Raw genomic sequence first — 17,682 nt, forward strand, 5'->3', positions numbered from 1 at the left:
GCAAAGGCTTGAAGAAAACAAACAAAGATCATTTAGTAAAAGGGCTTGAGTCCATCCAGAAAGGAACTAGGGACAAGAAACAAAACAGAACAAGATTTTTTGGTTGGCCACCTTGGAACTGTCACCAAACACCTGGGCTGCTATATGCAAAGTCCTATAGTAGGCATGATGTGAGGGGAGAGGAGACAGAGGGAGCAGGAGAAGATGAAGGGAAGAAAAACAGCAACACCTCTGCTGTCGAGAGGTCTATTGAGATTTCCATGTTTTCACAGAAAAAATTATCAGAGACAAAAAAAACTTAATTGCATTTGCCTCTAAGAAGTAAACTTAGGGTTTAGGGTGGGAAGAAGAGAAATTTTTCTTTTTTCTCTCTCTCTTTTTCTGGAGACAGACTTTTCTTTGTATTTCAGTTTTGTCCTATTTTTACCAATGTGTATGCAATACATTTTGAATTTTTTAAATTCTACAGTATAACTGGAAAGAATATCACTAAAGCAATGGAAATGCAAGCACAAGACAAAAGATACCACCCAAAAATATAATCACAAATTGTGATCTAAATACTAAGGGAATAGGTATGGCAGATGGAATTGTAAGAAAACGGGCAATATATTGTGTGCTTATTATGTTCCAGGCACTCCTAAGAACTTGACGTAATGATCTTATTTAATCCTGACTTATACCCTACGAGATAAGATCGGTGGTATTATAATTATTCCCACTTTACATCTGCAAAAACTAAGCCACAGAGGGTACGTCATTTGCTTCATGGTCCTTAGCTAGCAAGTCACAGAGCCACGTAGGACTCAAATCCAATCTCACCCACAGCTCACATGGGCTCATCTCCAAAAGAACCGAGGGTTCACATCGTAAATGAGGGCTCTAAAGGAGAAGAGGTGTGGTGTTGTTTGGAGAATGTCTATGCAGGAAGGAGGTATGTAGGGGAAAGACACACTGCTAGAATCTGTGATTATCATAACTACAAACATTTCTTGAGGACTTACTAAGTACTGTACACAACCAGATTTAGAGTAGCTGTAGGAAACAAAGCTTTTATACAGAGATGAAAAGGGGCCAAACATGCTCTGTGTACCTTCCAAAACAAGACCACAAAACTCAAAATAAAATCTCTTCAACCCACCCTGAATACTCCAGAGTCTTAAATGACACTGTGTAGCAAGAAAGCTAAGTTGACATAGGGAGGCCAGGGGAGGATGTGAAAAAAGCAGACTAATGCAGCACAGAAGGGAGGGAAAGAAATATATTGCCTTCCTCCTGGGGCAAAAGCATTTTAATTATCAGCTCAGAGTCCAGCAGAGCCATAAAACTGGCCAGCTGTCCCATTCAATCAAGCCAAAGCCTGGAACAGACAGGACAAGACAGCATTTTTCAGAGGACCTAGCACTTCGAGTTAAGGTTGAGTCCAGCGGGTGCAAGACGCATGGGCCTTTTCCACTAGAGGCTTTTGCACAGTTAGAGGGGGCTGGTGGGGCTCAATCCGTTCCAGGGGATTCCACAGAAATAAATCTGCCTGTTCCAGTGGGAACAGTAAAATTATGCCTGGCTGGCTTACGAGAGGGCTTCTCAGAGCTGCCTAAAACCCTCACGCACCATTTTAAAAAGGGAAATTCAGCCATATCCTGTGTGCAACTAAAACAAGAAGGAATGGAAAGAAGTTTCTCCTACTTCTTAGAAAGAAAAAAAAGCACAGTGCCATTTACTGAATGCAGTGCCTGTGTGATACTGACATACAATAGCTCATATAATCTTAAAACAGTATTGTTCATTTCTGTGCTGTTCATATTTTACAGATGAGATTTCCTGCAACTCCAAGAGGTTAGCCACGTGCCCAATGTCAAGTGCTCAAGAAGTAGCTTAAATCCAAGTCTATCTAACTCCAACACCAGTGTTTCTTCCATTAGACCACAGTGGTTCCCAAAACCAATCTTAAGAGGAAAACGCTTTCTTCTCAGATCAAAACCTTAGAGTTTCCTACAAAGAGCAAAAACCCTAGGGAAGTTAGGAGGGGAAAGGACATGCAATCCACAGCTTATAATATGTCTAATTTATATGTCTCACTCTTACAGTATAGTGGACTGCACAGAGCACATGTCATCCTGTGATTCTGCTGGTGAGTGGGGATATATGAGACACACAATTAAAGTTGCCTAAGTGACCTTGAGCCCTATCTGGAAAAGCCCTATGTTGTTCCAAAAAAGTGAGCAGGAAGCAAGTGTAAATCAAAGCAGCAGCAAAGCTCTGGGACACCAGGATGCCCCTTGCTTAGCTCCAAGGACAGACTGGCATGCGACTAACTGTGTCCTGTTTCTAGGAGGAAGGCTGTTCTTGGATTATTGTGAATCCCCACGATGGTTCATGTGACCAGAGCATCTTCTCTCAGCAAAGCCATCTGTCATGCCCTGAGCAGCAATGGGGGAAGGGGAGCACTTGTGGGCCCCTGTCAACTGTGTTCTCCACTAAACCACTCGGCAAAGATTCCCTTTCAGGAGATACAGCCCTTGCCAGAACAAGCACTGAAGGGGAGAACTGAGCACATTGCAGCCTGACACGCAGAGGGAGACAAACCATGCAGTCACTAACATTCCCAAACACACAGACATTCATGCTTTAGGTCCTGGGCGGGACCTCAGAGACCACTTATCCAAACCTCTCATTTTCCAGATGAAGAATCTGAGGTCCAGAGAGATCACAGATGTGCCCAAGGCCACCTGGCCAGTCAGTGTCAAGGACAGCCCTGGGGCCCATGTTCCTTCTACTGCACCAGAACACCTCTTACACAGATGCCTAGTTTAAGTTCTCTGTAATGATACTGATTCATAACCTTCTCTGAGTCTTACATTAATAACAGCCATGACCTTTTCCCTCCAAAATGAATCTATCCACATTTTGCAGAGATTCCAGGTGGTTCCCTGGCCCTATGTTAATCTTTACGTTATAAGAGGAACAAAGTGCAATTCCCCAAGAGGCTGTCAGGAGTATTGAAAGGGACTCCACAGTAAAGACCTGGGATGGAAGCTACATTTCTCCTGACTCAACCAGACCACTGACATCACTGCTTTGCATCCTATCCATAAGTGATCCTGAGCTACCTCATCAAAATGAGGTGAAGAACCAGGTTAAGGAATGGAAAATTTTCCAAGAGATGCAGAGGAAAGGAGAGATAGGCAGGCTCTTCTCTCATCTCCTTAGACATCCTGAAGGACAATCTTGAACCTGAGCAATGACAGTGCCACAGACCATCTGCAAACTGTGGTCAATACTTAGCTCTTACCAGGTTTGCTTGGGGAGGGATGTGGGAAAGGGAAGATACAGTAATTTATTATTTACTTTCCAGGCAATTGTGGCTCAAATTAGAGGAAACAGATCAAAGAGGCAGAGACTAAATATTCATCCGGAAATCAGAGCCCGCAGGCCTTTCAAAGCCTTTCTTGCCCTGCATTCAACCACTCACCAACGCTGCTTTCAACAACCAAAAGCTCACAGTCCAGAAACCCCAACCCTATAGCACAAGCTCCTGCTCCGACTCCAGCAAGGCATTATGAGAGCCTCAAAGTTGCCCGGTGTCCTGAGCTACTTCTCGCCCCACTGAATAAGCTGCAGAGAACCTCCATGGTGATGAAATAAGAAGCAGAGTTAGGCAGGACTCTAGAGCAACCGCTGGTGAAACAAAGGCACGTGGCCCACAAAGGGATCCATTTTCCTTATGAATCCTTCTCCACCAACCACAGGAAAGGACAGAGGCAAGAGAATCCAAACGTGCAATTTGCCTCCTGAGAGGCCACACTGTACTGGGCACCCAGGCCTGCTGGCCTCACTGACTGGAACCTCCTTGTCCCAGCTTCCCTTTCCACTTTGTCTCTAGTCTTCCCTCTCTCAGATCACATCGGAAACAAAACTTCCTTAGGGAATTCTCCAGCACTCCTCTCCAGGCATGTCCCGTTATCAGCCATGCTCATGGTACTCACCAGTCTTGACTTTACATTTTGTGTAACTTTACTTTGATCAAGGTCCTTCTCCCTGACCCCACAGGGAGCTCCTGGAGGGAAAGGACCTTGTCTGATTTGTTTGCTGCTGTATTCTTAATACCAGACACTCCAATTGGCCCATAAAAGAAAACCAACTTTGTGCAGAGATGGCCACAAAGGCACAGGATAAAAGGGAAAGGTAGGGTTCCTAAACCATGTTAAAGAACCAAGAGATGGCGAGGCATGGTGGCTGACGCCTATAATTCCAGCACTTTGGGAGGCCAAGGTGGGCGCATCACGAGGTCAGAAGATCAAGTCTATCCTGGCCAACATGGTGAAACCCCGTCTCTATTAAAAATACAAAAATTAGTTGGGCATGGTGGCACGTGCCTGTAATCGCAGCTACTTGGGAGGCTGAGGCAGGAAAATCGCTTGAACAAGGGAGAGTTGGAGGTTTCAGTGAGCTGAGATTGTACCATTGCACTTCAACATGGCAACAGACTGAGACTCCAATTCAAAAAAAAAAAAAAAAAAAAAAGAACTGATCTCCAGCCTCATTGGTTTCTTCTGCTGAGTCCTGTTCACCTGGCTGGTTATAGGCTTCATTTCAGCTTTATTCACTTAGGTATTTATTTTGGCTTGCAGAACGTGTCTCTGCATTCATGGGAAATGCTAGCCATCCACTGAACAGGATGCTTTGAGACCTGCCAGGTAGCTGCTAGCTAACCTCTGGCATAGCCTCCTGCAACCAAAAGATAAATCCAGTTATTTGAATGCTTGTACACTTTTGCCTGGGAAAATCCTCAAAACACATCCATCATCCTCCAACTCTCTGTAAGAAGGAATGTGTAGCAAAAACCACTAAAGGACCTGACTGAGGGGAGAAAAACAGGGAAATACAGAAGCACCTGAGCCAGGTACTTCCAGAAGTATTTCATTTGGAGAGGCCTCCATGAAGCGTACAAAAAGTCATTTACTTACCTCTCAAAAAGGACCAAGATTTGGGTTCTCCAGCTGATACTTCACTGCCTCCCAGGTCCACTCTGGGAATGTCTGATTGCCTATTTCATTCTCCTGAAGGAAAAAACTGCTTTTACAGCTACTCCTCATCCTTTTTCGAGGCAAGTCTAATGCCGCATCATCCTTGTCCAGGGTTCCCATGCCTTAGCTGCTTCCTCCATCAGGCAGAATGGGCTCTATCATGTGTGTAGGACAACGACACTAAAGACTGGGATCCAGCGGGTCACAGGATGCCACAGGTCTGGCAGCCCCCAAACTCAGCAGCCATGAGAAATCCTGCACAGGAAAACCAGTCAGGGGCTTTGGCCAGTGTGTGGTCCAGGTATACTCCAGGGCTTAGAATGTAGAGCCTGCTGGGCCAGGCGTGGTGGCTTATGCCTGCAATCCCAGTACTTTGGGAGGCTGAGGTGGGCAGATCACAAGGTCAGGAGTTCCAGACCAGCCTGGCCAATATGGCGAAACACCATCTTTACTAAAAATACAAAAGTTAGCCATGCGTGGTGGCACGTGCCTGTAATCCCAGATACTCGGGAGGCTGAGGCAGGAGAATCGCTTGAACCTGGGAGGCAGAGGTTGCAGTGAGCCGAGATTGCACCACTGTGCTCCAGCTTGGGCAACAGAGCGAGACTCTGACCTGAGACCAAGAGGAAGAAAGACAAAAGCTCTGCCATCCTAACACTGTGAAAGCATGTCTTCGGCTTCCTGATCTTGTGAACTCCAAGAGAATGGTGGAGATGAGGACAAGGTGCAAGTGAGCAAAATTGGGAGGGGGAGATGCTACATGGGCTTCCAGTTCTAAGAGGAGCAGCCAATCCACCAATTTAACAAAACTAGAACAGGCACTATGATGAGCATGACAGGCAATCCCTAAGCTGGGAACAAAGGGAACACTGAGGTTGGACAGAACAGACTGGGAGTAGACCCGGCAGTACTGGGCAGTGGTCTGCTCCAGCCACTCCTAGCAGCCGGCAATAGCTACAGTGGAAACACGGACCAGTGAGTTAGCTGGGCTGGTGATCAAGAAAAGTGTGAAGAGGGGAGAAGGCAGAGGCGTTTGAGATTAATAAGGAATGCACTGTCACAATACCACACTCCAGCATCCAAAACAGGTGGCTGGGCTCAGTCAATTATGATGGATCATCAAGGGCCTGAGGATTCTGAGGATGAAAAGCAAATTCCCACGTAGCCAAACGTGGTGGCTCATGCCTGTAATCCCAATTCTGGGAGACCAAGGCAGGTGAATTGCGTGAGCCCAGGAGTTCAAGACCAGCAGGGCATCATGGTGAGACCCTGTCTCTACTAAATAAAAAATAAAATAAATAAATAATTCCACACAAGTGAGGTATGAATGACATCACAGATAAGAGAAAGGGAATGTTTACATTTTGGGATCCCATATGTAAACCACTTCATGTGACATTTTATTCATTCATTTATTCATTCATTCCTTTTATCTATACATTTATTGAGGACCCTACTATGCACCTGGAACTATGCTGGGGGCTAAAGATACAAAACCTATTTGGAGATGTAAGGGATGCTTCTGAAATCACAGCCAACAAAAAGAGGCCAGAGGATATAACTTGGCAGGTTGGCCTGCAGGCCAGCACGGTGTTTGTTTTCTTATGGCCTGTGAATGCCTATCCGTGCTTTAGATTGACTCACCCTGGCTGGAAGGCATTTGAACTTGCAGCCATTAGACTAGTGGTTCTAGCCTTCTGTTACTCCAATATTCTTCTACAAACTACGAGGTGATACACATTTAGCAAATGATAACTTAGCACTGACCATAGCAAGGATACATGATGGGTTACCAGAAGAAGCCAGGTTTGAGTTGAGCACAGAAAACTGTGGAGGTATTGGATAGGCAGAGAGATGAGGCGAGGGCACCCCTGCCAGCAAGTGGGAAAGGGGAGACCAGTTTGGCTAAAGGAGAAAGTGCCTCTAGAAGAAGAGAAGGCAGCAAAGATCTCATGAGAATTTAAGCTGACATCTGAAAAGAGGAAGGCAGGTGTGCCTAGTCCCAAACCAAACACAGTTCACTACGCACTTCTGCTCTTTCAGCTATAAAATTCAGAATGAGTTGCTTGAAACCCAAAAAAGGTACAGGTAGGGGATAAATCAAACATGAATGCAATGTGGATGCTGTGGCCCTGTGAGCAGAATGACGTTATTTCCAATTATATGAAACTAAAGCACTGAAGGGCCACACAGAACAACATGAAATACCCCAGCTGTCCAACAGGAATGTGCAGGCAATAGTGTAGTGACTAGGGGCAAAGGCTGCCAATGCACTGACAAGAGGGAGGAGAAACATATGCTACAAGCAATATTTTTGTTAGGATATTATCTAGGGGTAAAAACAAACACATAAAAATGTGCAGAAAAACTGGAAAAACACACAGTTTTTACCTGTGTTTTTCTGTTTTCTTTTTTATTTATTTATTTATTTTTTAAATAGAGTCTCACTCTGTCACTCAGGTTGGAGTGCCATGTTACAATCACGGCTCACTGCAGCCTCGACCTTCCAGGCTCAAGTGATCCTCCCACTTCAGCCTCCCAAGTAGTTGGGTCCACAGGCATGTGCCACCATACCCAGCAAGATTTTACTGTATTTTTTGCAGAGATGAGATTTCACCGTGTTACCTAGGCTGGTCTCAAACTCCTAGGCTCAAGAGATCCACCCACCTCGGCCTCCCAAAGTACAAGGATTACAGGCTTAAACCACTGTGCCCAGCCCTTTTCTGTATTTTCTAAGAGAAGAAAAGTGATTTAATAATAATATAAAAGTAATGACACTTTGGACGTTTTTACATTCTCCAAAGCTTTTTCATATTATTTAAATATTTATATTTTCACTTATTTAACTTTCTTTTTTGAGACAGAATCTGGCTCTGTCACCCAGGCTGGAGTGCAGTGGTGCAATCTCAGCTCACTGCAACCTCTGCCTCCTGGGTTGAAGTGATTCTCCTGCCTCAGCCTCCCAAGTAGCTGGGATTACAGGTGCCTGCCACCACACCCACCTAATTTTTGTATTTTAGTAGAGATAGGGTTTCACCGTGTTGGCCAGGCTGGTCTTGAACTCCTGATCTCAGGTGATCCACAGGCCTCACCCTCCCAAAGTGCTAGGATTACAAGGATGAGCCACCGCGGCCAACCACTTATTTAACTTTTAATGGACACTATTAAACTGCTCTTCTGCCAAATGCCGTTACGCCAAGCCACCCTACTACACAAAATCCTGAAGTTCATCTGCCTGCCCCCAAAAGGGCAACCCTTCCATTTAAGACCATCTTTCAATGCGTTTGCTGACAATCATGTAACTGGTTTTCCCCAATTTGATGGAGCAGAGACATAAATCCATTTTTATAGCCAGAGGCTTTTTGCAAGTAGAATTAGGGTGTGATGCTAAGTTGACGATGTGATGGTGGTAAAGTAGTATAAACCAGTAGTTAAACCAGGGGTCTGAGCCACATGTCCCAGGCCTGGCTAAACTTGTTTGGCTGTGTGATGCTAAACATCTGAGGTAATAGTTCATACCAATACATGTCCTGCATTAAGATTCCATGGTAAGACTGCTAGCTGCCAATTCCTTAGCAGCAATGCTCTTCCTTGGTAACAGACCCTGATTCTCAGCTGGGCTCACTGACACCCAGCATAAAAGCCTCCATCTTCCTGTCCACTCTGCAGCTAGCAATGGCCAGGCGACCATACTCTGGCCAATTAACGCAAGCACATACGCCATGTTGGACTTCTGGGAAATTATGGGAGCCAACTCAGCCACATGGGACACCTTTTCTGTGCTTCTGCTTCCCCTCCTCCTCAGGCCCGTCACTTGGACCTCTTAACTGGCACTCCGGCAGCCATCTGGACCACAGGGTGACAATGAGGATGGAAGCCATGTACTGGGATGAGGTAGTAAAAAACAGGAGACTGGGTCCCAGACACCAATATGGAGCTGCCCTAGAATCCTTCAGACTTCTTTTCAAAGACAAGTAAATGTAGACCTAGTTTAGCCACTGTTATTCTGTTTGGCTTTTCAGGTTACGCACAATCAACCTAAACTCAATGTAGATTCTGTATCAACATAGGATACCATATGCTATACTCGTTTCACTGCCAGTAAACTGCAAATGACTTTTTAAAGTGGGTGATCAGGATAAAAAAACATTTTAATAAGTCACTTTACTGAGCCTTTCTAACAGCTAGGAGTTTACCATCAACTGCTTTTTCTTTCCCACAAAGACAGCTCCCATGCATACACATTCTTTTCTCTAATGGTCAAGGTCAACTAACACATATAATTCCTAGTATTCTGCCCTTGCATGACAATGACCAAAATCCAATTCTCTGGAACCCTTAACAAAGCAAGGAAAACAAGCCAGTGCTCCTGTCTACAAAATACAAAGAAGTCATGGCTCCCAAGCTGGAGACAATGGGCGAGGAAGTGGCATAACACTTATAAGATAATTTTCAGCCTGGGCCACAAAGCAAGACCCCCATCTCTATTAAAAAAAAAAAAAAAAAAAAAAAAAAAGGCTGGGCATGGTAGCTCACGCCTGTAATCCCAGCACTTTGGGAGGCCGAGGCAGGCAGATCACCTGAGGTCAGGAGTTCGAGACCAGCCTAGCCAACATGGTGAAAACTTGTCTCTATTAAAAATATAAAAATTAGCCAAGTGCGGTGTGGGTAACCCCCTATATAGGCACCGAGGAATGAGAGCTAAGCAGAACCCTGGCACAGTTAGGGCTTGAGAAATATCTCACTTTATAGTGTTACTACTCAGCTATTTCCTTTTATATAATCCTTTACATAATCATATATTAGTTTATAGAAATAGGGCTTGAAGAATCCCTCTATATAATCCTCTCTATATAATCATATAATAATTGATAGTATGAGTGCCTAAAGAATATTTCTCTACATATATACCTATAATTATATCTTAGTTCATAATCGGAGGAATGCCTAGAGTGGACACAGTACAGAGCATGAATTAAGGGATAAGCAGCTCATAATTGGAGGAAAGCTTAGAGCAGACACAGTGCAGAGCATGATTTAAGGGAAAAACAGTTAAACCAGGACAAGAATCCATGGCCCAGGCAGCAGTGTTCAGTATCATAAAAATACCCGCTGTATGGCAGGCTTGGGGCAAGAGCCACTCCTCCTGATAAAGGAGTTGTACGACCTTGCTCCAGTTCTTGTGGAAGGCTGCCCTCAGAACAGCAATCCACCTTGGTGACTGTGAACTTTATCAGCTCTTGCTACTGTGCTGCTTGAATAGTATCTTCCCATAGAACCCATTGGAAGCTACCAGAAGGTGGCGGTCACCTTGATAGCTCTGTCACTGCTATGTGACTTAAAGCATCCTCCTATAAATCTTCTTAGAAGTAGTTTGCCCATAGATAGAAGTATTGCACACTGCACCCTCTTCACTGCGCACGGCCCACTTTCAAGCCTCGGTGACCTAATGGTGGTGGACCCCTTACTGCACACAGCCCTTGCCTTCATGGGAACGGGCCCCTTGCTGCGCACTGTCCACCTCCTGGCCTAGGTGACCTAATGGGGGTGGACCCCATGTTTTATTGCTCATGACCTTATCACTATCCTTAAAGATGATTTCACTCACTGCCCTGCCCCTAACCTATACACAATAAATACTCATGCTTCTGGACATAAGGGGCCTCGCCTGACTCCGCTTATAGGTGGCGTGGCCCCCTGAGCCCAGCTGCATTTTCTTTGTACTTCTGTGTCCTGTCTCTTTATTTCTCGGATCCTGTGCCTCAGCACAGCATAAGGCTCACCCCACGACCCTGTGGGGCCCTCAGCCCTACAGTGCAGTGGCTGGCTCCTGTAATCCCAGCTACCTGGGAGGCTGAGGCAGGAGGAACACTTGAACCTGGGAGGCGGAGGTTGTAGTAAGCCGAGATCACGCCATTGCACTCCAGCCTGGGGGACAGAGCGAGACTGCATCTCAAAAAAAAAAAAAAATAGTAGGGCATGGTGGCACACACCTATAACCCAACTACTCAGGAGGCTGAGGTATGAAGATCACTTGAGCCCAAGGGCCAAGGCTGCAGTGAGCACTGATCATGCCACTGCACTCCAGCCTGGGTGACAGAGTGAGACCTTGTCTCTAAAGAAATAAATAAATAAAATTAAAATTAAAGACAATCATTTTCAGGGCATGTACACATTACAATGGAATAAGAACAGTGGTGGCCAGGCACGGTGGCTCACGCCTATAATCTCAGCACTTTGGGAGGCTGAGGTGGGTAGATCGTGAGGTCAAGAGATTGAGACCATCCTGGCCAACATGGTGAAACCCCGTCTCTACTAAAAGTACAAATATTAGCTGGGCATGGTGGCGCATGCCTGTAGTCCCAGCTACTCCGGAAGCTGAGGCAGGAGAATTGCTTGAACCCTGAAGACGAGGTTGCAGTGAGTCAAGGTGGCGCCACTGTACTCCAGCCTGGGCGACAGAGTGAGACTCCATCTCAAAAACAAACAAACAAACAAACAAACAAACAAAAACCGGTGGTATCATCAAGGCTCATATTACATACATACAATCCTTGGCAAACATCCACCCATAGAAAAATGTCAACGTGCTACCCCAACACACATGTAAGATTTAACAATTAGCATCAATGTCAGCACCAACCATGCAGTCCAGTGGACCATAAACATTACTGGGCATCAACTGTATTGAGAAGGTCCTTTAAAATACTGCCGAATGTGTAAGTATTATACAACTCCTGCAATCCTGATGGCTCCCCCTTGACAATACTAAAACCCACATAAGGACAAAGAATAGACTAGAGTTTTGTCTCCTGAATAGCAGTTTTGTCTCTTGCCCTCTCCTACAAACAGCAGAACCTTGACAGGGTAACTTGTCCTTCATAAGAGCCTCCATTCCTAAATACAAATCTCCTAAGAGGTAAAAATGTGTATGTATAGCTTAAAATTATGCTAAAATTCAAAACTTCATCAAGTAAACTATTAATTTTTACAACTTTGTTATCCTAGCCCAACTTTCTAAATGAGCTCAATTATGTAATATTACAGTACTTTGCCTAGTTCTCTCAACATGATAAAGATATTGGGAAAAGTAAAATAAAGAAAACTCAGCTTCTCCATGACATTTTCCAGCAATACATCTGGTTCTTCTTATCCCATCACTTAAAGCAATCTCTAGGTAGAAATTACCCTGAAAAGAGGTCACCAAAAGCTTTAATTTATTTAAAGAATAGAATTTGGGAGGGTAGATGAAAATAATCATATGATAAAGAGACAGGAAAACAGCAAAGAGAAAAAGAGAAACCAGATTTTTAATATAACTTAAAGACTTCACATGCATCGTATCTAAAATACATACTTAATGTTTCATGCTCATACAAGAAGGAATTTTTCTATTATTAAGGGGGAAAAGAATACAGGTAGAAAAGATAAGTGTATATTTGTATATGTATAACCCAGATACGCTTTAAAAATGTCAGGAAGGATATGCCAAATGTAATAGTTGTTCTCTCTAAAGGAAAACATTATAGGTTAACTTCCTCTTCTTTTTATCTGCACTTTCTAATTTTCTACAAGAAACACTTACTACTCACATAATTTTTTTTAAGAGATGAGGTCCCCCTTTGTTGCTCAGGCTGTCTCAGACTTCTGGGCTCAAGCAATCCTCTTGCCTCAGCTTCCCAAAGTGCTGGCATTACAGGCGTAGGCCACTGTGCCCTACCACTACTTACATAATTTTAAAATGTAGTTTTAAAAGTAAACAGATTCACAATAGCATCAACATAAAAATAACCACATCTGGAACAGCTTGGAACAAAACAAAGTCTGAAGGATTTCCAGGCTCAAAGCTGAAGGATGCAGGGAGAGTGATGTCCCTGGGGGCCCATGCTACCCCCAACCAAAGTCCTTCAACTCAAATGCTCTCCTCTCTGGGACAGGATGCTCCAAGTGATTTTAAGTACATACCATTATGCAACTGTGTCCTCTTTACCACCCAGTTTAGGCAAGAGAGAGCACAAACTACCACAGAAAAGAAGCGTATTCCTAGCCCTGCTGATTCAGCCACCATGAAGGACTGGAGCTTCTACTAATTCACCATTTAATATTTAACACTTGCTTAAAATCCAAAACAATTGCTTCTCAGTTCCCTGCTATTAAACACTAGGTAATTATGACATTTAATTAATACTACCCTTGGGCTACAGGAGGTCAGTAACATTACTAGCAAGTCATGCTCTCCAAATGGACATTGCGACCTGAATCAGCTCACGGTTTAAACAATATGATTCTCTTCTTACACTCCCTTCTCTGATGGGTACCTCAAGTTGAGGTGTTTAGGTAAACATTCAAACAGATAATAAAGGTTTGCTCTACCTCTTGTTCTACAAAGAGGAAAACCCCTTTTGTGATGACATTCACACTTCCTACAAGTGAAAAAATAAATCTATATGTTTTTTGCACAGCCTATCAGAATTACACATTCTGATATGTGGAAGAATAGCAGACAAGGCCATTCTTGACTGCTAAAAAAACCTCAAAATTATCCCAAACTCCTCAGGTGCCTCATTCCTCTCTTCCTAAACCAATCTTTCTTGGCACTCATCTCACCCCCTACATCTCAATTCAAGGATGGAATGTGTTTAAGCAAGGAGTTTCACTGCCCACTAAGGTTCCATTAGGAATCCACTCTTTTTTTTTTTTGAGACGGAGTTTCGCTCTTGTTGCCCAGGCTGGAGTGCAATGGCACAATCTCAGCTCACTGCAACCTCTGCCTCCTGGGTTCAAGTGATTCTCCTGTCTCAACCCCCTGAGTAGCTGGGATTACAGGCATCTGCCACCAAGCCTGGCTAATTTTGTATTTTTTACTAGAGACAGGGTTTCTCCATGTTGGTCAGGCTGGTCTCAAACTCCTGACCTCAGGTGATCTGCCCACCTCAGCCTCCCAAAGTGCTGGGATTACAGGCGTGAGCCACCGCAACCGGCCAGGAACCCACTCCTACTGACATCATGGAATGCATCTGCAACAGCTCTGAGCCCCTCCAGCCCCATCTCTTCATACTCACTGTTGCTGGACTTAAGGTCGCGGTGGATGATAGGAACAATTGCCTCATCATGTAAGTAGTTCATCCCTCTGGCAATCTGCACAGCCCAGTTCACCAGGATGTCTGGGGGAATCCTTTTCCCAGATAACACTCTATTCAAAGGTCCTCCACGAGCAAACTCCATAACCAAGCAGAGGTTGGGTTCCTTCAGACATACTCCTCTTAGGGCAATGATGTTGGGGTGCTTCAGCATGGCGAAGAGCTTGGCCTCTTGGCGAACATTCTCTATGGTCTGGCTGATGTCCTCATCAGGGTCGTGGCGAGCTGCTTTCACAGCAACCTCATCCTCTATCCAGAAAGCACGATAGACCTTCCCAAAGCCCCCGATGCCGATAATCTCTTCCAAGGTTAGCTCCGCAAAATCAATCTCTAACACTGAGAAAGGGAAGGAAAAAAGAAGCAAGTCAAAAACATCCTGAAAACACCATATTTAACCATTCATTTACCTGGATGGGTAAACAGGGCAGGTTGTCTATTTGCTGGGCCTTTCTGTCTCCCCATTATAAAGTAAATTCCATAAGGGCAGGAACTGCAATTAACTTATTTTCCTTTGCATTTTCCTTAGTGACAGTCATCACACAGTAGGCATTCTATAAATATTCATGAAAAAAAAAATCTCACCTAGAAAATTATGCAGAATCCTGTACCAAAATCAACTATTTTAACTAAAGGGAACATGGGGGAGATCCTTTTTTTTTTCTTTTTTAAAAATACATTTAAATATAGAGATGGGGTTTGCCATGTTGCCCAGGCTGGTCTCGAACTCCTGAGCTCAGCAATCCTCCTGTCACAGCTTCCCAAAGTGCTGGGATTACAGGCATGAGTTGATGCACCTTGCCAAGATCCCTTCTTTGAGACTTATTCAGCTTTACTGTGTGCTCAGTGGTGAGAAGCACCCAACTCAGTACCAAGGCAGACACCTAACAACCAAACCATAGGATGAGAAGAGCTTCTGCAGAAGTATGATTAGAGGCTTAGGAAAATCACTAACTCCCACAGCAGCACAGAGCACTGAGGGGGTGAGTGGGGAAAGGATTCTCAGGGAAGGTAACATTTGAAATGGACCCTAAAGAATGAGTGGGAGAGATCTCAGACAATGAAGGAAATCAGGGTAGGGAAGGACAATCAGGCAGAGGGAAGGACGGGAGCCAAGAACATGGACCAGGGAATACACGGTATATTATTAGGAACTCCAGGGAGTCTGCTGGGGCTGGGTCATGTGCATCAGGATTGGAGACGAGGCTCAAAACCTTGTTGAGGGTAACCAGGCCAGAAAATATCTTTAAAGCCATTCTGAGGGGCTTGAAGTTCACATTGTAAACAAGAGGCGTAATGTATCTTTCAGTAAAGAATGTTGTCAGACCTGTAATTTAGAAAGGAAACCAACTCTGGCAGCTGCTGGAAACTAACCTGGAGGACAGAGACCCAACAGCAAAAGGACCCTTTAAGGAGGCCTTGCAGCTCAGAGGTCTAAACCTCAGCAGCAGTGAATATGGGAGGTACGCAGTCAATTTGGGAACCTTTCAGAACTTGGTTCTACCAGGACCTGGTGACTGAAACACATGGGAAAGGAGCCTCATTAGAGAGATCTTACTCCAGCAGTCATCTGTGCCTCAGTCCAAGCCCTGATGGTCTCTGTATCCCACCCAACCAATCATTCTTCCCAAATACAGAGTTTGAACCTAAGGTACTTGACTGTATATTTCTTTCTGTGTGGAAAGGCTTTCATGGGTAGATAATAATAGCTGCCAGTGATTATAAATCAAGCTACATATGGTGTTAAGTGCTATATGAGCAAAGTGTGTTTTGTTTCTCGCATGAAACCCTCTTCTCTATCTTATTTTCTTTTTTGTCTTTATCTGGCTGATTCATACTTATACCTCAGGTCTTAAATATCAGTTTCACAGTGGAACTTCTCCATCCCTCAAACCAAACGAGGTCAGGTCCCTATCAAACACTTCCATGGCAGTTTCCATTCCACAAGAGTCATCAAGGTTACAATTACTTAATTATTTGTTCAATGCCTGTTGTCCAGGCCAGATTGTGAGACCCAGAAGGGCAGAGGTTCTGTCTGCCTCATTTACCACTGCACTTGCCATGCCAAACATTTTGTAGGTGACCAACAGATCGTTGAAATAAAATGGAAAAAAAACTACCTCATATATTTGCCCCCTCTGATTCTTATGTTGAAATGTAATCCCCAGTGCTGGAGGTGAGGCCTGGTGGGAGGTGTTTGGGTCATGAGGGCTGATCCCCCATGAATGGCTTGGCACCCTCCTCACAGTAATGAGTGAGTTCTTGCTCAAATTCATACAAGATCTGTTTTTTTAAAAGAGTGTGGCACCTCCCCTCTTTTTTTCTCTTGTTTCTGGCTCCCACCATGTGACATGCCTGCTCTGACTTCATCTTCCACCATGAATAAAAGCTCCCTGAGGCCTCACCAGAGCCAAGCAGATACTGGCACCAAGCTTCCTGTACAGCCTGCAGAACCATGAGCCAATTAAACTTTTTTTCTTTATAAATTACCCAGCCTCAGGTATTCCTTTATAGCAATGCAAGAATGGACTAACACACTACCTCAGGAGGAAATAAACCCAATTCAGATCTAGAAAAAAAAAACTGAACTGGAACTGGACCTTCTGAAACAAATACAGAGAATAATCACACTTTACTAAAAAACTAAGAAAACAAAGATATATTTCTGAACTTTTGGCAAGACCAAAAGAGGAACTGCTAACTGCTGACTATTCCCTTCCTTACTCAGCCAGCCCCATGACACCTCCATTCTCCACTCAGACGCTGGTGGTGCTAAAAAAAATCTGTTCTTGCTTAATTATAATACCTCTATCCCATCTGGGGCTAATATTCATTTGTATTTTGTAACGCAACTGGCAGTCTGCACAAAGAAAACTCTTAGGAGGATAAGTTAAGTGTATAGTCTCTAGATATACAAAAAGTATAGCCCATCCTGACCCCAAAATTCCAACTGTTCAAAAGGTTATCACTTTACCCAGCAGTCTTCCTGAAGAATGAATGTCATTGCAGAATATTGTAGACTAGCAATCGGCATCCATTCCAAAATCCTTCTAGCATAAATTGCAGTACTACAGAGGCTAGGAAGCTAAAAACTACATTTCCCAGACTCCTTTACAGCTAAAGTTCTAAATGCAAATTAAGTTCTCCTAATTAGATGCACAAGATTTGAAAGGCAGAAGTGAGATGAAGACCATCTTCTTGCTGCTTCTCCCTGTTAGCACAGCTGTAGAGAAGGGGGATTTTCTGCCACAGCATGTTGGTGTCCAATCACTAAGTCGGTAGATGTGGAGAGGAATGTTTCATAGCCAAATGGTTGCCTAATCTCTGGGCTGCAGATACCACAGGGTGTTTTTGAAGCCAACAGCTTCAACGGCAACTCCTGATTCTGTATCTTCCCAATTAGCGAAGTAGCAGCTGAGCTAGTGGGCCAGCTCTGCTACGTTCTGGGAGTTGTTCACATAGGCCCAGCTGAGAGCCTTGTCTTTCAGCCCTTACAACAATTCTGCAAGCACTGAATT

The 17,682-nt window shown here is 44.2% G+C and overlaps 1 protein-coding gene across 2 annotated transcripts in view; it reads right to left on the reverse strand.

Annotated features, from left to right (window-relative positions):
• Positions 1 to 17,682, reverse strand: part of MAP3K9 (mitogen-activated protein kinase kinase kinase 9) — an 85,060-nt gene that overhangs the window by 62,152 nt on the left and 5,226 nt on the right. For both annotated transcript variants that reach the window (XM_021675045.2, XM_021675044.2), the window contains exon 2: positions 14,090 to 14,503. In XM_021675045.2, the coding sequence (XP_021530720.2) occupies positions 14,090 to 14,503 (414 nt within the window). The remainder of the gene's footprint in view (positions 1 to 14,089; positions 14,504 to 17,682) is intronic.

This window comes from Aotus nancymaae, unplaced genomic scaffold (assembly GCF_030222135.1).
Source record: "Aotus nancymaae isolate 86718 unplaced genomic scaffold, 86718_ANA_hifiasm-v0.15.2.pri h1tg000011l, whole genome shotgun sequence".
In the NCBI taxonomy this organism is placed as follows: Eukaryota; Metazoa; Chordata; class Mammalia; order Primates; family Aotidae; genus Aotus; species Aotus nancymaae.